The 20,891-nt window shown below is 44.2% G+C and overlaps 1 protein-coding gene across 3 annotated transcripts; it reads left to right on the top strand.

Moving 5' to 3' along the window:
- The first annotated feature begins 1,399 nt into the window (after window positions 1-1,399).
- On the top strand, window positions 1,400-17,536 carry tie1 (tyrosine kinase with immunoglobulin-like and EGF-like domains 1). 3 transcript variants are annotated; one of them, XM_028404394.1, is made up of 24 exons: window positions 1,400-1,720; window positions 2,338-2,634; window positions 2,712-2,822; window positions 2,915-3,070; window positions 3,526-3,657; window positions 4,287-4,427; window positions 4,519-4,647; window positions 4,786-4,931; window positions 7,257-7,401; window positions 7,476-7,634; window positions 7,737-7,877; window positions 8,370-8,672; window positions 9,222-9,512; window positions 9,628-9,821; window positions 9,898-10,044; window positions 10,127-10,190; window positions 10,972-11,082; window positions 12,288-12,478; window positions 12,602-12,715; window positions 13,482-13,552; window positions 14,456-14,496; window positions 14,949-15,045; window positions 15,128-15,227; window positions 16,657-17,536. In XM_028404394.1, the coding sequence occupies exons 1-24, from the start codon at window positions 1,657-1,659 to the stop codon at window positions 16,726-16,728; spliced, it is 3,417 nt and encodes a 1,138-aa protein (XP_028260195.1). In that variant the 5' UTR covers window positions 1,400-1,656; the 3' UTR covers window positions 16,729-17,536. The 3 variants fall into 3 exon arrangements, with proteins under 3 accessions (XP_028260195.1, XP_028260196.1, XP_028260197.1); XM_028404395.1 differs by lacking the exon at window positions 8,370-8,672; XM_028404396.1 differs by lacking the exons at window positions 1,400-1,720; window positions 2,338-2,634 and having other exon boundaries at window positions 2,770-2,872; window positions 2,975-3,070.
- The last annotated feature ends 3,355 nt before the right edge of the window (window positions 17,537-20,891 follow it).

Raw genomic sequence — 20,891 nt, forward strand, 5'->3', positions numbered from 1 at the left:
CAGCCCTTCTTCCTTTGCTCTCCTCATGATCTAAGCTGAAATGACATTTGCAAATTGTGACAAAACAGTAAAGAAAACTTTACTTCGCTGTCGTCGTTTTACTTTCCTGCCACTGGATGTTTTTGTAGTGTGTGCAGAGGAAATAAGAGCCGTTTTAAAGTCGTTCACACCAACAGGTTAAAGAAGACCATACAGACCTGAGGCGACTGTGAGCGTCTAGATCCTTTGTTTGCTAAGAGTTTGGTCTAATTTGTAGGCAAAACAATTGAAATCTGGGTGTATCTATTTGGCAGGACGTCTGTTCCTCTCATTTTTGTTTGTGGTTCATGCACTATTTTACAGGATTAGACATCAGATATCAGGACTTTCCAAATCCTTCTATCATCTTATTCTTTGTTTTTTTTTTGGTGAAGCTCACAATATAAAGGTTCTCTGCTGGCAGTGTGCACTGCAAAGATTCGAAAACAGGAAATCTTAAACAATAAGAAGTTGTCAACTTCAAGGTGATTGCCTGAAGCTGCAAGGAAACATAAAGAAAACACCAAAATCAGCCATCATCAGTTTTTTTGTTTCAGAAAAAGGCGTGTGCAGTTCTGCCAAATGACCGTTTCAGAGTGAGACAGTGCAGCACTTTTCTTTTTTTTTTTTTAAAGATTCAGGCAGAAATAGACACAACAAGCATATTGTTCATCATTTCCTGAGGGCTGACTGATTATGAGGGGAAGGGTTGAGACTGACCATAAAAGCTGCAGGGATTGTAACCAGCTCATTGATGTGAGAGAAGAAAGCTGTTGCATTTGGCAAAACTCAGTACCAGCTGCTGCTGCTGCTGCTGGTGTCCAACAGCATCTCCACAGCGAACATCAAGCTCCATGTCAACTGTCGAGGGCACTCAGAGTGTAGATTTTGGCCACAAAAATGCATATTGGGCAGCAGTGGCTCAGTGGTAGAGCAAGGGTTGTCCAATAACCGGAAGGTTGTTGGTTCGATCCCAACTCCTCCCTGGTGGGATTATTAAAGTATTAAAAAAATATATAAAGATCAACAGACAGGCAGTATTTGCACCCCAGTTTCCACAGATAAAAATGCATCTCCACTGTACATTCTCCACCACCCAACCTCTGCATACACAAAAGTCTGGAGCTTCACACAGCTAAAGTAGTCCAGGAGTGAATAATACTTTAAAAAATGATAACCATAACCTCATTTCCCTTCTTAAACTCTATGTTTTGCAGGGCGTGACTGATTTACTTTTGTGCAAAGTCAGCCGGTCTGATGTGTCTGACATTGTATTGGAACAAAAAGTGACAAAGTTTAAAGTCATAAATACATTCATCTGCTCGGGTAGGTCTGGAGCGCCAGTAGTCCTCCGCTGTCTGGTGACGCTCTTCCTTCCTTTCCCACCCAGAGAAAGCTGAGCTTTACCGCAAGTCACACTCTGCGCTGCTTAGTGCGTCCGCGCTGCGGTACTAACTTGGTTTTAACGAGAGGAAGAGATTTTGACACCTGAACATGAGTTTTGGAGGATTCGCCGTAGAAGAAAGTTATGCGTAAAAAAAGCGCATCGCCGTGACGCAGCGTCACCGTTTTGGATGTAAAAGCTCTCTGCCCAAAAAAAATCCCGGACTGGAAGTTGATTTAATAAGATTTAACCAAATGAGGATTATACATGCCATGAGGATTTTATCAGTGTTGGTGTTGTGCTTTTTTCATGTATCAAGTAAGTTTTCGTTACTCTTTAACACAACTGGAGATTTATTTTGGAGAAATGTGACCAAATTTATAAACAAACCATAGTTTGTCACTCATAAAGTCATGCAGACCTCTGCTCAGAGTGCTGATTCTTTTGGGAAAAGAGCTCATCCATGCTTCCTGCCATTGTTCTGTAAATGTGGGGCTGAAATACCAGAGAAGGAATGCAGGACAAACGGACTAGATTGGGTTTTGGTACTTTTAATGCAGATAAACAACAATTCTCGAGGCTTCAGTTTTTGAACCAAAATGTGTCTGTTGTTAATTTAGAAGAGCTTAAAGGGTCTCATCATCATATTCTTGGTAGTTTTGACAAACAGTAAAACAGAAAATGTGTTTTTCTACGCTTCATTTATCACAAAAGATGCTACACTAACATTTATTACACATAATATAGTCACACTTGCTCAAAATGACAAAGTAATCAACAACAGTAGTAATCAATGAACAGTAATCAAATTGTTATGCTCCCATAATCTTTGCCTTCGAGTCCTGTTTCTGTGCTTGTGCTTGTATTTTAATGTGGATCTACTGTTTGTCATGATTATGTCAGAGTACAGTGTTTCCTCTCTTACTCTCTTCCAGATGCCGTGATCGACCTGACCATGATCTCCACAGCCGAGGTCACCAACATCAGTCACTTCACCATCCTCTGCATGAACGGAGAGCGCGGCCCCGACCAGGTCGAGCTGGACATCGAGAAGGACAACAAGATCCTCGTTTTCCCCAAGAAGCCGTCATTTAGAGTTCAGAAGCTGAGGACAAAGGAGGTTGAGGCCAGAGGCTTCCGTGATCTGGACTACATGGGTATCTTCTACTGTGCATCCACTCAGGAGGTTCCCCCGGTAGAAAAGGTCACGATGATTAACAACCACGTGCGAGGTGTGTTCATATTTTATACAGCCAGTGGAGTTTCACTTCCTGTTGTGATCGAACACTTCTATATGTGTTTCTTACAGCAAATTTTATTCCAAATCACCTCACACTGACCGCTAACAAAGGGGAGACTGTTCACCTCAGCATGCGGCTTCTTAGCTACCAAAAGAGAGACGTGACCTGGAAGTACAACGGTAACCAAATTCAGAGACCATCCCCGAACAAATAACACACACACCTGCAGGTAGGAAATGATGCTACTGATATGTTTCCATGTTGTGTGTAGGTAACTACAATTACATGACTCACTGGAATGATATGGTCAATCACACGGCGGTGCTGACAGTGGACAACGCAGCGTTTGCCAATCAGGGCATCTACAGTGCCAGCTACGTTGGGGACAGCCCGCTCAATGGCGCCTGGATGCGACTCATTGTCAGAGGTTTGTTGGGTTCTCACACACTGGATTCCAGCGAAACCAAGGCAGAAATTCAACACAATTATCAAAAATATATATGAATGTATGTAATATATGATAGAAAGGCAGGACGGTGGGCCACTGTTGAACCTCTGAGGTGGCATTTACAAATGAGGAGATGATGGTTTGGTGAGGAGAGTCATGTCTCTCCATCTCCTGCTGCTTTAGGACTCTGTGCTAAGCTAAGCTAAGCTATTTGGCTACTGGCAGCAGATCTGTCGTATAATTCCCACGAAAGAAAGAAAGAAAATAGAGGCATTTGCCCAAATATTTCTTTGAATCAGTTGGTTGCTTCTGAACTTTTTTTTGGCGAACTCATGTACAGCACATGTGCTTGAGCTGGTGGATGTTGGAGATGCCTCTGTCAAAATGTTTTACTACAAATACACAACCAAAGGGATCTGTGTGTGTCTCTGCAGACTGTCCTGCTAAGAAGTGGGGTCCATACTGTGACAAAGACTGCCCCGAGTGTGTTAACGGTGGAGTGTGTCACGATGTGGATGGAGACTGTATCTGCCCTCCAGGATTCATGGGGACACGCTGCGAGACAGGTTTGTGATGTTACTGTGATTTTTGTATAGTTGGTGTGATGTCACTCAACAGCAGTTTTGAAACCTCAGTGTGGTGTGTCTCCTTCATCCTCTCTGTCCTGTCTCCCTCTACTTCTCCTCCTCTACCCGGCCGGCTGTCAGCAGGAAGGTTCTCCCTTATGAGTCGGGTCCTGCTCAAGGTTTCTTCCCCTTGCCACTGTCTGCTTGCTCGGGGGTTCAGGCTCTCGGCCTCTGTGAAACGCTTTGAGACAATTCTGATTGTAAGAGGTGCTACATAAACAGAATTGAATTGGAGTTGTGTGGTGCCATCTTGGTTTGCGTAACATTCTCAAACAGGCACAAGAGGTGGAGCCTGAGGCAGCCCAGACACACAAACAGCAACCTGTGACCCATAATGTTTATGTTGTGAGGATTGATTTGTTTTTGGAACCAGCCTCAAGTGGCCATTTGAGGAACTGAACCAAAAAAATTTAATTTACAAACTATGTGCGGATAATACAATCAGTATGGATCCAAATCAATGGCTTCCAGATTGGCATGTTGGCAGGCAGACTGGTTACAGTGATGCTCTGCAGGGGAGCAGCAAAACTTTAAACAATCACATTTGTAAATTTGTCTTTCTCCTGCAGCCTGCAGTGAAGGAATGTTTGGTCGAAACTGCCAGAAGTCGTGCAGCTCAGAGATGAACTGCAAGGGGCTCCGCTTCTGCCTGTCAGACCCGTACGGCTGCTCGTGTGCCAGCGGCTGGTTCGGGAGTCACTGTGAGCGTGGTAAGCTGAGCAGTACATGTGTGGAAATGTGTATCTCAAGGTTTTTTTTCTTCATGACATCTGAGAAGTTTTGCATTTTTTCTGTTGTCAGCTTGCCATAATGGCATGTATGGACCAGACTGCAGGCTGAGCTGTAAATGCCAGAATGGAGGAGTCTGCAATCGTTTCAGTGGCTGTCACTGTCCTACAGGATGGAGAGGACAGAGCTGTGAGAAGTCTGGTAGGTATCGCCATAATCATACTAATTCTAATGGTTTGTTTTCATTATTACTTCTCATAAATGTGTGACTCTTCCTCTCTATCGTTCATCTTCATTCTCTCCATCTTGTCATTTCTCATCCCCTTCCTCTCTCTTCAGACCGGGCTCCCCAGATTTTGGATTTGGAAGGTAACTTGGAGTGGAATCGTAACTCCAGCCCCAAAATCTTTTGTTCAGCCACAGGCAACCCCCTGCCCAGTCATGACAGCATCGAGCTGCGAAACCTAGACGGCGCTGTGCTCCAGGTAGGAACCCTGCAGTTGCAGCAGCACTCCTGCAAAGAGCAATAACCCTCAAAAACAATAAATATGCAAGATAACATGCAAGTCAGTCAGAGGGAGGCGATCCCTGGTCCAAGTTAAAGGGAGAGTTCAACATGTGTGGAAACAGTTCCATAAGGAAAACAGAAGGCTGGTGATTGTTATATTTTGTGTATTGGAAGTTGGAAAATACTAATACTTCAGGTGTGCATATGTTGTGTGTAAGTTAAGGCATCTTAACTCACACACAACGCACAGCAGGCACAGATGACTTAAACTATCAGTATTCATTTAAAAAAAAAAATTAACCAAATGTCTTAAAGTCAGGGCGGAAACAGGTCAATTGCAGCAGTGGAGAGGCAGGAAAATGTGGGAGGGGGTCATCAGTAGTTCAACTTTATGCTGCTTTTTACATTTTTGGTGGTCATTTGTGGGCCGGATCAGCCTGTGGGCCACATTATAAGGACATAGTTGCCCGTTCTGGGCCGCTGGCTGTACTTTCCCTGGCTCTGGTCTCTATGCTAGCCTGGGTGCTCTTTTATTTAATCGTCATTAGAAGGAGAACATGCTGTTTCTCTTTCTTGGCAAAAAAAAAAATGGATACACCACCATATGTTGCATTACAGAAAGTAGTCAGGGAGTGTTTTCCCAAATGTGAGTTTCCAGATCCTCTCTCACTGTGTGCTGCTGAGGACACAAACAGGCTTAATTTTCTCCTTATTTGTCTGCCCTGACGGGAACAACAGGCTGGAATCTGTGCCCATGTTCACTTGTCGTATCAGTGCCACAGGTCCTAACACTGACAAACAGGAAGTGACTGTTCAGGGTGCCATCTTGTTTCTGTTATATTCTCATGAAGACGGCTCAGCAGAAAAATCAGGGATTTTAGTGGTTCTTAAAGAGACAGGAGCAACAATTAGTGAATGGAACCTTTTCAGGACATGTTCCACTGATTTGTTCAGAAAATGTCAGAATACATCGATCAATTAATCATGGACTACCGATCATTAATGCAAACAATCATTAGCTGCACATCTGGTAGGCTGCATCATTAAGATTAGCACCTTTACAACTAAAGTAAGACCAGCATGACGACATATGTGCACATGGATTTAATTAATTTGACCTTCAAGGGTCCCAAGATTAAAATAAAAGAGCTGGCACATCAGCTAAATAATGTAGGCGAGCCTTTAAGTCTGAACTGATGGATACAAGGTTAAGTCATGATTTTAGAAAGTCAACAACACAATAGCCTGACCAGATCAGCAGTGGTGGAGGAAGTACTGAAGCTTGGTACTTAAGTAAAAGTACAAATACCCAACAAAATCTATACTCAAGTAAAAGTAGAAGTGCTACATCAACAATCCTACTTAAGTAAAAGTCTTAAGTACTTTTAAATGTACTTAAAGTATTAAAAGTAAAAGTACTCATGCACTGAATATATATGATTGATTTCCATTGCAAAGGATCTGAACAGGTTAAAATAATCAAAGAAATCATCTTAAATTAAAATGGACCATGTGTAGTTAATGTACATGTTGAGTCCAGAAGCAGCTATGGACAGGTCTGTGTGTCATGAGGCAGGCTGTGGGCATCAAGTGAACAGAGAGGCTGCTGATAACAAACAGGCATTCAGCATGTTTACTGTGTCAGTGTTCCTGCTGTAGATTCATGTTATGATTCATGTTCATCAGACATTAATGGATGGACCTGTGTTAGCAGACAGCAGCTAACTAGTTAGCTCACTGAGCCAGAGCACCGGCATCATGACTGAGGCTCATTATACAAACACAGCTGGCAGCGTGACACCACCTCCATGCAGAGTCTGACCTCACATCAGTCCAGCACTGTGTTCATCACATGGAACAAGGAACTACAGACACTGTAGAAATGTAGTGGAGTAGAAAGTACAGGTAACAGCTGCAACATGTAATGGAGTAAAAGTATAAAGTATGCACTATTATTTTTACTTAAGTAAAGTATAAATACATAAGAATGTACTTAAGTACAGTAACAAAGTACAAATACTTAGTTACTTTCCACCACTGCAGATAAGGCTGTATCACTCTCCAGTGCAGCAGGCGCTCTGTATAGTAATATGTTGAGTCTCTGTTATTCTTTCTATGCTGTTTCCTCGAAATTTCAAACAATCTGATAAAGAATTGTACCGGCACTTCCCTCAGGAACTAAGAAATTTCTCAGCATGAGGACATTCCTGGAGAAAATTTGAGCAGCAGCAAAAATAGGTACAGGAAATGGAAATGTGGTTTTCACTATGTATCACATTGCTTTCCTGTGTTTTACTGTCAGGCCTCCAGCACCGTCATGAACTCATACAAGAGCACGGCAACGTTTGAGATCCCCCCGCTGAGCGCTCAGCAAGGAGGACTGTGGGAGTGCAGGGTGTCCACCACCGGAGGCCAGGATTCCCGCAAGTTCAATCTGACCATTAAAGGTCTGAGTGTCTGTTTTCTGTTGAGAAACATTTTCAATATGTTGCAGGCACTGACGGGTCAAATGTCCCCACAGAGCCTCCCGTGCCCACTACTGCCCCCATACTGCTGGAAAGGAGGAGCAAGCAGCTGCTGGTGATGCCAGTGGATGGCTACAGAGGAGACGGCCCCATCGCCTCCACCAGACTCCTCTATAAGCCCGTGGAGAACGGAGACTCGTGGTCCTCCATCATAGGTAAACAGGCAGCAGAATCACCAGGACAACAAGCTAATTGTTAATCAAAGATCTGATAAGGGTCGGTCAGAATCAATCACTATTCTCGCCGTTTCTCCTCAGTTTATAGCGACAAAGAGGCCATCACACTGATGAACCTGGAGCCTTCAACACGTTACCGCGTCTGCGTCCAACTCACCCGTCCCGGGGAAGGAGGGGAAGGAGTCACAGGCCCAGAGGCCATCATGGAGACCGACTGTCCCGGTAAGACCCCACAGATTAACTGTCAAGTTCAGAAAGACCACATGAAGACTAGACATGATTATATGTGTCTGGGAACAAATCTCCAGAAAAGCTTGAAGCAAGCACAATTATCATGAGCCTGGTCAGAGTAATGGTGATTTTCCCATGCCTGATGGAGGCAGGCAGCTGCTTTTTTCCCCAGTGGCACATCTCTCCTGATAAATAACTTGTATTCAAATACCAAAGAAAGGGATTTAATCCTCAATGACTGTGGTGCAGAGGGAGAGACAACCTGGAGGTGGGGCCTGTGTGCGAATTTAATTTGCAGCAAAGGAACACAGGTCTCATCCACAAGCACAAACTGTAAAGTGGGAAAAGGAGATTTGTGAGCGGACGCTGTTTTCCTGCTAAATACAGTAAACAGTTTTTTTTTAAAAAAAAGCATCTTAATAAGAAAACTGCACAAAGAGCTGTAAGTCCCCGCGGCTCATCCTGTGTTCTCTGTCGCCGCAGAGCCCACAGTTCAACCTGAGATTGACATCAGCTCGGTGGAGGGCCGCAATGCTACAGTGCGCTGGCGACTGCCCGCCAACAATGGCGTTAACTCTGCCACGGCCAGTGGCTTTTTAGTGCAGCTCTCCGGGCCCCCGCCCTACAGTGAGAAACTACACCAGGAGACCACCCTGCTCAATGTGCTCTCCACCAAGTTCCACAACCTGAAGTATCAGCACGACTACACCGTGGTGGTGCGCCTCATCAACTGCGGCAGCAAGGGGCCGCCCTCCAAACCCTACCACTTCCGCATCAACAGCCAGGGTAACTACAGCTGCTGGTTAGCCCATAGCAGGATTTCCAAATGCACACATAAGCCTACACGATCCAATAGAAAAATGATACATATAAAAAGGTTATATATCAGTTTATAGTGCCTCTTGATAGATCAGGGAGAACAGTGTGATCTATGCTTGCCTACTGACTCTCTCTCTCTGCCCACGATGTGTAAATTGAGGAACAAATTTAGTGCTATGTTCAAGAAAAAAACAAGTTAAGACTGGGCCTGGGCTAAGTGCAATGATAAAAGTGAACATTTTTACCTGCGTGACATAACAAAACAGTGGCAGCCATGCTGGAAAACCCTTTACATTGTAAACAAAGGGTGTAATGATATTCAAGTAAGCTTACTTTGCTAAGCAGGCTGCACAAAAGTGTTTATTAGTGTGCCACTGTGGCTCCAGCACTGTGATACAAACCCAACATTTCCATCCTTAAACTCCTGTTCTACCCCCATACTGTCCATCTTCAAATCCAAGATGGCTGCATTGCACACTATGCTATTTCATGCTATATGCTATTTTTGTGTCTCAGGCCCATCTTCCCCACGCAACGTCCAGGCTCTGGCCCTGTCCGTGTCAGCCGTCCAGGTGAGGTGGCAGCCCCCTGAGGATCCAAACGGAGGCATCATTAAATACATCATAGAGTACCAGCCGGTCGGCCAGGGGAACCCTCACCCTTGGGTGGACACAGATGACGGGAACAAGACCACCAAAGATGTGACGGCGCTCAATGGCAGCACGCTCTACCAGTTCAGAGTGAGGGCTTTCTCTAAAGTGCCAGGAGAGTGGAGCAAGTTCGTTCAGGCGATGACACGAGGGGACGGTGAGTCGGAACTCAGGGTCAATGGACTGATCAGATGAGTTGAACAGGACCACCTACACACATTTATATCTCGGTCTTTCCGTTTGTAATGATCTCTTCCCCTTTGCTGAAAAAGGCCTTCAGAGTATAACTCCAACCATCCAGGGTGTGGCAGGGAAGCCAACTGGAGACAGTTACCAGCTGCTGGTGGCAGTGGTGGGCTCCGTCACTGTCACCTGTGTGACCATCCTGTTGGCGCTGCTGGCTCTTTTCTTCATCAGGAAGACGCTGCTCAACCGCAGACGCACATTCACCTACCAGTCTGGATCAGTAAGAACTAAGATGTTTTATAATGAATTTGCTCAGATGAGAGAATTTGACCAAAGGTTATGTTAATATTCACTAGGGTGAGGAAACTATTCTGCAGTTTAACTCAGGCACTTTGACCCTGACGAGAAGGCCCAAGCCCACACCAGAACCACTCACCTATCCAATCCTGGAATGGGAGGACATCAAGTTTGAAGATGTCATCGGAGAGGGCAACTTTGGCCAGGTGTGTGGACTCCTTTTTTTCTAAATATATACAGTATAAAATGTAATTTTTCTATTTGAGCTAACCACAGTTTAAAAAACAGGTCATCAAAGCCATGATCAAAAAGGACGGCAACAAAATGAGCGCGGCCATCAAGATGCTGAAAGGTAACCGTGAGCACAATTCCTACCGCTAACAAACAACTCGCTACTAATGGGCACTCCGACACACACACATGCACGCTCACCCCCTCCCACACACACTCACTCACTGCCAAGTTTCTTAAAGACATGCCGCTCTCATAACATCTGTTTTTATCATTAAGATCAAAGGCCAAAGTGCAAAACCTGCTATCCGAAAAATGTACTTTCTATATTTATTTGTTTTTTTTTTTTGCAGTATGCTATATATAAAGTATACCCAACATATAATACACTGTTTTCTCCTCCTTAGGCCTAGGCACTGTGACAAGACTCATCCACCTCTTTAGGACAGGGTCAGAAGGTTACATGAGTTCATTACACTTAAGCACATGTGAAGAAGCATGGGTCCCAGACAAAGGCCTTCACTGAGAAGACATGCACAGGACATGTTAGGAGTATCACATGTTTTAGGATTTCCCAGGAATGTTCACCAACATGCATAGGGCATAGGGCATGCCAGAATTCCCTAACACCTGTGCAGTAATAATACAGAAGAGCAAAAAAAAGTACAAGCTTTGTCCCAAAAATATACCACACTGTGTAATGAAGACTCGAATATGTACACTTCACGTCCATCCTCTCCAACACTGGGTTCATGTATCACATGTAGATTGATAATTTTAATGCTAATTTAATGCTAGGGTTGAAGTTTCTCTGACTGACTGAAGTGAAAACTTCATGAGAGCTGAGAATTGCTTTGCTTGCACTTTGTCTAACGATGCTGTGCGTGCTCCTCTTCCTGCAGAGTTTGCCTCTGAGAATGACCACAGAGACTTTGCAGGGGAGCTGGAGGTGCTGTGTAAACTAGGCCAGCATCCCAACATCATCAACTTGATAGGAGCCTGCGAGAACAGAGGTGAGTCAGCGACATCTAGTGGCCTGAGCAGATATTAACCGGCATTTGAGGCTGCAGTTAAACAAACTTAGCTACAATCACACCTGTAGCATGTAGAGGTGATGCATCCATTAACCCCCTTCCTCTCCAGTGTGCAGCCTTCAACAGGTTAATATTAAAAGTTAAACACACATGCCCATCCCATCTGATCCTCTCTCATCTGCACCTGGAAAGCACCAAAACGTGTCCAACCAAAACACTCCTCGTCTGTGAGACGCCGGCGCGCTCTCACCATTGTTTGATTTTGTCCACGCAGCTCATTACCAAACTCCTGCGGCCCTTGTTTATATATTTGTATGAGGTTTCCTTCAGACGAGTTCTAACCATGAGGTATCAGTTTCCACCAGCTACGTCCAAATAACTACTACTCGCATATGAGAGGGAGGAAGTCTGGCTGCGAGGACATTACTAAACCCAAATCCACCTTGAAAAATAAACATTGGACTAATTCACCGTGTCCCCTCCGCCGGCCTCACTTTTATGTGGAACTGGACTCTGGCGACTGTGTTTACATCTGTTATTTAACTCTTGATATTACCTCATCTACAGGAGCACAACCCAGTGCTCATGAACATGCATGCATGCAAATACATATAGATGCACTAGAAAAAGTATGAAGAGGAAGAAGGAGGGAATCAAGAAGGACGTACTGGGTCATAATATACAAGCAGAACAAAAGGTTTTAGGGTTTTAACCCTTGACTAAAGAGTCTAAGTGGGTCATACTGTCTTTTTTAGATGATGAGTAGATACAACAGTGCATCTTTTATTGTGTTTATTGTCCACGTGTGGAGGAGATGATCTATTATTGGTCCATTTGCTGCTGCAGGAAATGTAGCAGAAGCTGTCCTATATAACTGTAGCTGTACTGGGTTTGAGCCCTCTCACCAGTAAACCCACCAGCTCCTTCCTTCCACATTCAGTAATCACTGATTGTGTTGGCACTCTCTTTGGTCCTGTTGAAATTTATATGAAAGCCCTCCAACAACTACAAACGCCTTCTGACCTCTTTTAACAAAGCTTCAGCCATCTGGTGGAGAATGTTGGCAGACCAGAGTGTGGACTAAATGCCACCTACCTGCTGTAATGCAAGTAAGGTCAGCCAAGGCCGAGGTTTATTCAGAGACTTGCCATCAAATGTAACTGTAACCTCTGTCCCTTCTCCAGGATACCTGTACATAGCCATAGAATACGCTCCCTATGGAAACCTCCTTGACTTCTTGAGGAAGAGTCGTGTCCTGGAGACTGACCCGGCCTTTGCCAAAGAACACGGCACGGCCTCCACGCTCACCTCCCAGCAGCTGCTGCAGTTTGCTGTGGATGTGGCAAACGGGATGCATTACCTCAGCGACAAACAGGTGGGAGGAGGACGGGTGTGTTTTCCTTTTTATCTTTAGCTCCAGATGTTTCATTATGCTCATACTGCAGTATGATTCTTAGTGATTGCTCTGCTGCTCTCTCCACTTCTGTCTTGGATCTAGTTCATCCACAGGGATTTGGCAGCACGGAATGTTCTTGTAGGCGACAACCTCGTGGCGAAGATAGCTGATTTCGGTCTGTCCCGCGGTGAGGAGGTTTACGTTAAGAAGACAATGGTGAGTGATGAGTAGAACACAGTTTCAGCCAGCAGAGGGCAGCACAGTTACATTTTGTATTGCATGAATTTTCACCATAGTGAGAAGGAAATAAGGACTTTAGAAAACAATACAAAACTAAAACTATTAACTATTAAAACTGTTCAGACGAGAGAGATAACCTGTGATGGTTCAGTTCCAGTTGGTGTCTCTCTAAGTGGAATGCAGCCATTACAACACACCTTTGCGTGTTGTAATGCTCTCAATGCTGTGACAAGGTGTAAAGGCCAAGATACAGAACCCACAAGGGTCCCTTATCACGCCGGTGTGACCGGATCATGTGACATTTTCAAGAAAAACTATGCCGTCTGTAGTGCTGCTGATCACATCATTAGAAAGTGGAGATTCGAAACTTTTCCCCCAGTTTTATTTGATGTTGATAGAGCCAGTAAAAACGCCCGTAAATACACGTTTCATATTTGTATATGTTTTTACCACATTTCAATTTGAGCTTTCTTTCTTCATATTTGCAGTTCATTGAGCATTTTTTTATTTTTTTTATTGTCATAAATAGTATTTTTTTTTTCGGATTGGGTGATTTTTGTTTGTTTTTGGGCCCAATATGTTAGTAGAGTAGGTTAAAGTTAAAAACAATGATCGGATCATATAGCTGAGGTTGTGCTGGAAATAAAAGATACTAAACATATGTATGGGAAACATTTTCAATGTGGTATATTAAGACAAAATAAGGGTTAAACATTTTTTTAATTTGCTTGTTTCTTCTAAGGGGAGGCTGCCGGTCCGCTGGATGGCCATCGAGTCCCTGAACTACAGCGTGTATACGACCAAGAGTGACGTGTGAGTTGCAGAATTAACCCAATTGTTCAACTAACCTAAAAACAGACATTTGTTTTAGGAGTTATGGGCAGTTTCAACATTCTGCTCTGTGCGGAAATATTCTGAGAAATCACTATTTCAAAAAAAAAACTGTCAATTTCCTTTCTATTTATATGTGCATGGTTAAGGTCAGCAAACATTTCAGCCTCTTGTGAAATGTTGATTATGTACTCCACACACACAGTCACCACAGAAAACAACAAATCATCCCCCTGTCACTGGCAGAGAGATAATGGGGTGCTGTGTAACTGATAAGCACAACCAGGAAGCCCTGTGTACGACCTAGCAGACAGACACAGACGTTGGTCTGTCAACTGGAGCCTATTTATACACAAGAGAGAGAGAGAGAGAAAGTTACAGGAGTGCAGGAAGTGAAGGGGGCCTGTTGGCTTCAAGAGAATTGTAAACATCAGAAACAGAGAAGTAACAACATGGTGCAGAAGAGTGCAAAAAAAAAATAATAGAAGAGATAAAGAAGGGCAAAGGGACAGGCTGCACAAACAACACTTGTCTGCTCCTATCATCTACCACACTGCATTGTGACACATGTGAAACTGGTGGTTATGTTTCTTCAGAGAACTCAGCTAATCAGATTGAAGGAAAGATGGTGGTTTTGTTGCTGAGACTTCTTCTTTAGTTCCCATGCTGAAAAAACTATGCACAAACCATTAAAATATTAACCAAATATTATTATTATAATTAATATTATTTAAGAATTCTTGTGTAAAAGTGTTCTATTGAAATATTTTGCATGATCCATTGCATGTTTTCTATCCTGTAATTGATTTCAAAATCACTGTGTTTTCTTCCTGCGTCTTTTATCAATCAGGTCTTATCTGCTAACACGTCTGTCTCATCTCACAGGTGGTCTTTCGGTGTTCTGCTCTGGGAAATTGTAAGCTTAGGTAAGTAAGCACTGAACGCTATACTGTGATCTGTGATCACAGATCTTTAAGCCTCAAACAGAGGGCCAGAACAATTCACTGTACTAATACTATAATGTCTACAGGTCTTAGTATTAGACAAATACAACGACGCCATCGTGCAGTTATTTATTTAGAAAAAAACAAAGCTTTAACTGTCAGATGGCCTCACGTTTGCCTCTAAAATACTCGAGTGTACAGAGGAGTTCATGGTCCACTCAGTGACTCAGGTCCTGTGGCTGCACAACAAGCCCAAACCGCCACTATTTCCTATGAACTGTATTCAGGCACAAGAAAGTTTCAGCTACAGTCATCGGAGTAGTTTTGCTTCTCATGCAAATGAAGTCTCTCGGACAGATCACTGCACATAAGCGATAAGAATCTTCTGGTTAAGCAGCAAGTAATTCTCTGCCTCTGATTTGTTTGCGTGTCAGGTGGCACGCCGTACTGCGGGATGACATGTGCCGAGCTTTATGAAAAGCTGCCACAAGGCTACAGGATGGAGAAACCCAAAAACTGTGACGACGAAGTGTGAGTCCTCAGAACTGATCGGCCCGCTGCATGGTGTTTCCCCCCCCTCTCATCGTGTTCATCCATGTCTGTCTCTCCACAGATATGAGCTGATGAGGCAGTGCTGGAGGGATCGGCCCTACGAGAGACCCCCCTTCTCCCAAATCTCTGTCCAGCTCAACAGGATGCAGGAGGCCAGGAAGGTAAGGCTGCATTCACACCGTGTGGGCTGAGAGGGAAGAAGAGGAAAATATCCCACTCTGATATAGTATAATGCCTGTTTTGTTTACCAGAAAAAAAGTCTTTGTGAAGTCAATTCCATCCACAGCCTCTAGAGCAGACCTGGGCAAAGTATGGCCCCCGGGCCAGACCCGGCCCGCTTGCGTCTTCAATGCAGCCCGCGGACCGTAATAATAATAATAATAATGATGCATTGGTCTTATATTGCGCTTTTCTGCTCTGTTGGGCAGGCACTCAAAGCGCTTACATTGAGATGCATTATTCTTTCACACCACATTCACACAGTGGCAGTGGTGAGCTACCAGTGGTAACCACAGGCTCCCCAGGGGGAGACTGACGGAGACGTGGCTGCCAAGGTGCACCTACGGCCTCTCCGACCACCGCCGATTCATTCATACGCATTCATACACCAGTGAGTGCACTGGAGGCAATGCGGGTAAAGTGCCTTGCCCAAGGACACACAACAATGACTAGGGAGGAGCTGGGGTCGAACCGCCGACCTTCCGGTTATTGGACAACCCTGCTCTACCACTGAGCCACTGCTGCCCTACCGTGCACTCAAATATGAAACAAATATTGCACGGTACATATTAAACAAAGGCTGTTGAGCACGGCATTACCAGTAACATCTTCCCAACCCTCCTCGTCTCTTCCACGCTGCTGTACTGCATCATCCCATCTACTTTTTGTAGAGACACGGCCACGCTTTCTAAACTTTAATAATGCTGCGCGACTATGCTGAAATGTACGGTAACATGCCCGGAAACTCCACAGTGCATTCAGATGTTGCTGCGGTGCTGCAGCTGAAATATTTCATTGTCATTGGTTCTTTAAAAGCACAGATCTTGCCCGACTCTCAGAACTTTAGTTTTAGTTTCTAATGGTTTTCTTCTGTAAAAATATCTTCACATTATCTGTGAAGTGTATTTTAACATACAACCAACATACACTCAAGAGTAGACATGGACACACACAGCGAGGACAGAGAAGTGAGCAGTAAATGCTCCAATTTATATTACTGTATTATTTATGAAAAGAAAATGTGGCCCTTTGCTTTCTTATGGAAGTCTATGCGGCCCCTTGCAAAAAAAATAATTGCCTACCCCTGATCTAGAGGCTGGCTCCAAAACTGAGTCAATCCCTTTAGACCTCCATGTCAAAATGTCCGGCTTTACTATAGAATGAGCATGATTGAGAAGTGGGTGCCAACTACCCACCAACCTCAGCTCCACTTGCACTCCATCTCTTTGCCTGTAGGCCTACTGGGAGTATGTTTAGACTATGACATGTCCAGTGTGCTTTTTTTCCCTACTTAGCTGCTTTAATTGACTTTCCACAGAGTCACCGGTGCAGCTTTCATATGTCTGTGCTCCATTTCTGTCCACCTTTCAGGCTTACGTGAACATGGCTCTCTTTGAGAACTTCACCTACGCTGGGATAGACGCCACGGCCGAGGAGGCCTGACTACCAGCCCCCCCAGACCCTAGCATGCCACGTAGCTCCAAGAGGAAGTCACGAGGAAGGTCACCGCGTTACTGCCACCTCCCTGCCCCTCACCGCCAGGACAGGAGGGCCAGGCGCTCTACTGCAACCACCCAGCTATAGATGGAGGACTGTGAAAGGACACTGTATGGAAGTATCATATGGATGTGAAATATGGCTGGGCCTTCAGCGGAGAGATACAACCACTAACAACATTTTGGGAAACATGACCTATCATGACCTCAAAAAAGAGACAACATTGTACCAAATGTTTCCAGTGTTGGATCTTTATCTCTGACTGTTGAGAGGAAACATGGAGCTATGTGACTTGCTGGAACACCACAGGGTCTGTGGGGTGCCATTGCTGGAACTTTTCTATCCATTGCTTTAAATGGAGAAATACAAGGACACAGACTAGATACAACAAACATTTAAGTTCTCAGAGAGGACAACTGTCATCAATGTAGCACTTAAAAGCAGCCTCATTTGTGCCATTTGTGTTTACTATATGCCTATCACTGCCACGTGAATGTAACTACTACTGTATGTATTTTGCCTCATTTTGTAGGAATGCATAGATGTATCAAAGCCTCCTATTCGAATGTAATCAAAGAGTTACAGGTGGACTAACAGATGGCAGACACATCAACTAGTCTCCCAGCTATCACCACTATAGTTTAACACTATGCAATCTAACACCATAACGGTAATATATCCACCATGTGAGACTGTACAGTATTGAATAAAAGTTTTGAGTGGTGACAGGACTCATCACTACAGGTTTTATGCACTGATGCTTTCAGGGAGGATTCGTAGTTTTTTTTGTTTTTTGTTCTGGCCTTTGTGAGGAAACTACAGACCACGGGGGCCAAAGTGTCCTAGTAGAGCTGAGGAACACTGATCAGCCTGGCTGCACTGAGCTGATCTGTCACCGGGTTTCCTCCACAAACCAACCACAGGCACATAACTGTCTGTCAAACAGGGTGTCAGAGGGCCTTCCTGCTTCCTTCCATCCACACGTGTGTAATATGGGGACAAGCGGATCAGCTTAATTTTTATCCCATGTGTGTGTTTTGATATATAGAGGCACTAGACATCCTTTTTCTGGGTGTGTTTACATGTACATTAGACATTATGGTATATAATATGTATGTATTTTTATACATACAAACAGTAGTACAGTTTATACAGCTGTCTTTAGTTTCCTACTGCGCATGCGCACACATTTTCTTCCGTGTCAAAACACAAACATAATAAATAAATAGTCATAAAAGCAAGCTACAAAATGCTGCCTGGCTGCAGGTTTCGTCATGGATTTAAAAGAAAAACAACAACAACAACGTAAACAACAAACCGAACTAAAAGCGTTGCTGCTGGTTGCACCACCCACTGTTTCCACCTGCTGGCATCACCCAAGATGTGAATCCTTATAGGAGCCGCAAAATCAGCGTAAACTACCATTTAAATGTTGTTTTTTTTCTCAGGCAGACATTTTATTATTCTGTTTAGGCATCTGTGTCGCTCCTGGTGGACAAATATTTGTATTTTTCGCCAAGTTTTGGAGGAGAGTAGTGTAGCTTGGACGTAAACAACATATGCTAAAGTTAGCTTCACGGTACTTGTTCACTAGCTTACAGTTACATTCTTTTTAGATACTTTCTCCTTTAAGTCATTTCTTTTTTTTACGGTGAACATTTTTAGATCATTGTATCGATAAAAGTTCTTAATCTATTGGTGCACATACACGTGCGGTTATCGGTGCCGATAGCATGTAGCTAGGTTAGCCACAACTAATTGACTAACGTGCTAGTTAGCGTTGCTGCTAACGCATACAAGTAAACAGCGGGAAATCGACTAGCTTCACATTAAACTTGGATCGTAAGGATGTGTTTGTTTTCATGACACATTTAGCTAACGACACATGCGGTGAAATGTCAGATATAAAGACTGATAGTCAGGGTTTACTACTTGTCTCTCGGCGTGAGGCTAGGTTTAGCATGCGTGTTTTTTCGAGTATTTACAGAACTAGCTAGCATCCAAGCTGTTACATCACTTCCACCTTGCAGCTGTAATCACAAACTGCTACCAGCATTTTAATTAATACATCTGTCACTACTGGCTTCCTAAAATGTTTTCCTAGTAGCAAACAGTGTACAGTTAAGTTGATGCATAATGCCCAATTATGTGTCCATTACCAGATATTAATGGACCACCTGGATGGTTAGGTGTACCTTCGCCCTGGATTAAGGTTTCTGAGCCATCTCACAGCCTCCTGATGGTGAGTGTTACTTAAAAACTGTGTTTATTTTGTGATAGTAATGTAGTCTGACCCTTAGCTGGTTGTATAATTGGCACGATAGATAAGATAAGATAAGATAAGATAAGATAAAACTTTATTAATCCCGAAGGAAATTCTTGTGCCAGAGGTATCAAGTTGCATTACATGCAGTTAAGTACAGAGTATAAGAGTATAAGTGTCACTATAATCCAAAAATAAGAGTACAGTACGCAGTATGAGCACAATATATGATACATGGATACAATATGGAGATGTAAGGTGCTAAGTAAGCATAAATATAGACCAGTGGAGGGAATGACAGTGATGCCTGACATGATTATCTAGCGCTTCTCCCTACAGAAAGGGGAGGAGTTATACAGTCAGATGGCCACTGGCAGGAAGGACCTCCTGTGGCGTTCTGTGCTGCTCCTCGGTAGTCTCAGTCTACCGCTGAATGTGCTCTTGTAGGACAGCAGTGTGTTGTGCAGGGGGTGAGATGTGTTGTTACGAATACTGAGGAGTTTCCTCAGTATCCTCCTCTCCGTCACCTCCACCACAGACTCCAGCTCCACTCCCAATACCGAGCCAGCCTTCCTAATGAGCTTGTTGAGTCTGTTGGTGTCGGCCGTCTTCATCCTGCTGCCCCAGCACACTACAGCGTAGAAGATGACGCTGGAGACCACCGGGTGGTAAAACATCTGCAGCATGGTCTGGCAGACGTTAAAGGACCTGAGTCTCCTCAGTAGATACAGGCGACTCTGTCCCTTCCTGTAAATTGCCTCTGCATTTGTGGACCAGTCCAGTTTGTGGTCAATGTGGACACCCAGGTATTTGTAGCTGTCCACAATGTCCACGTTGGTACCCTTGATGCTGACCGGGTTTGGGAGTGTCTGGTGCTTCCTGAAGTCCACCACCAGCTCTCTTGTCTTTGTGACATTCAGCTGCAGGTGGTTCTGTCCGCACCACTCCACAAAGCTGTCCACCACACTCATATACTCCACCTCCCGACATCTGCTGGTACAGCCCACAATGGCAGAGTCATCCGAGAACTTCTGCAGGTGGCAGGACTGTGAGCAGTGTCTGAAGTCCGATGTATAGAGTGTGAACAGGAATGGAGACAGTACTGTGCCCTGGGGTGCCCCCGTGCTGCTCACTATCGTGTCCGAGACGGTGTTCCTCAGCCTCACAAATTGTGGTCGACCTGTAAGATAGTTAGTGATCCAGGTGACCAGTGGGGTCTCTACCTGCATGTCCAGGAGCTTCCTATTCAAAAGGGCAGGCTGCACGGTGTTAAACGCACTGGAAAAATCAAAGAACATGATTCTAACAGTGTTACCTGCCTCCTCCAAGTAGGTGTGTGCTCTGTGCAGCAGGTAGAGGCTGGTAAGCAAACTGCATATAGGCACTTTATTTCAGAATCAGAATCAGAAATACTTTATTGATCCTGGGTGGGAAATTGCTTTCATTCCAGGTGCTCCATGTATACTCAAAAAACAGGTTAGAAATATAAACCTAATAAAATTCTAAACATTAATAAATATTCAAGTTAAATCCAGGCAAGTGAAAACTGATAGTCATATATAATACAACTAATACTGTGTGCAGTAAAATCTTACAGTGTCTACAATAAATCCAATATGGATATAAATAACAAGACCGACTGTCTGATCTCAGAGGGAGGAGTTTGATGGCCACAGGAAGGAATGAGGTCCTGTGGCGCTCAGTGCTGCATTTAGGAGGGATCAGTCTGGCACTGAAAGTCCTCCTGCACCTCAGCAGCACGTGGTGGAGAGGACGGAAGCTGTTCTCCAGGATCCCCTGCAGCTTAGACAGCATCCTTCTGTCTGACACTGCTGTCAGGGAATCC

Source organism: Parambassis ranga, chromosome 4, assembly GCF_900634625.1.
Source record: "Parambassis ranga chromosome 4, fParRan2.1, whole genome shotgun sequence".
Taxonomy (NCBI): domain Eukaryota; kingdom Metazoa; phylum Chordata; class Actinopteri; family Ambassidae; genus Parambassis; species Parambassis ranga.

Bases quoted from the DNA above. Each gene is read 5' to 3' on its own strand.
- tie1 (XM_028404394.1), top strand. From the start codon at position 1,657: ATGAGGATTATACATGCCATGAGGATTTTATCAGTGTTGGTGTTGTGC. The intron at 3,658-4,286 runs GTTTGTGATGTT...TTTCTCCTGCAG, and splicing joins GGGGACACGCTGCGAGACAG to CCTGCAGTGAAGGAATGTTT. The intron at 7,402-7,475 runs GTCTGAGTGTCT...ATGTCCCCACAG, and splicing joins GTTCAATCTGACCATTAAAG to AGCCTCCCGTGCCCACTACT.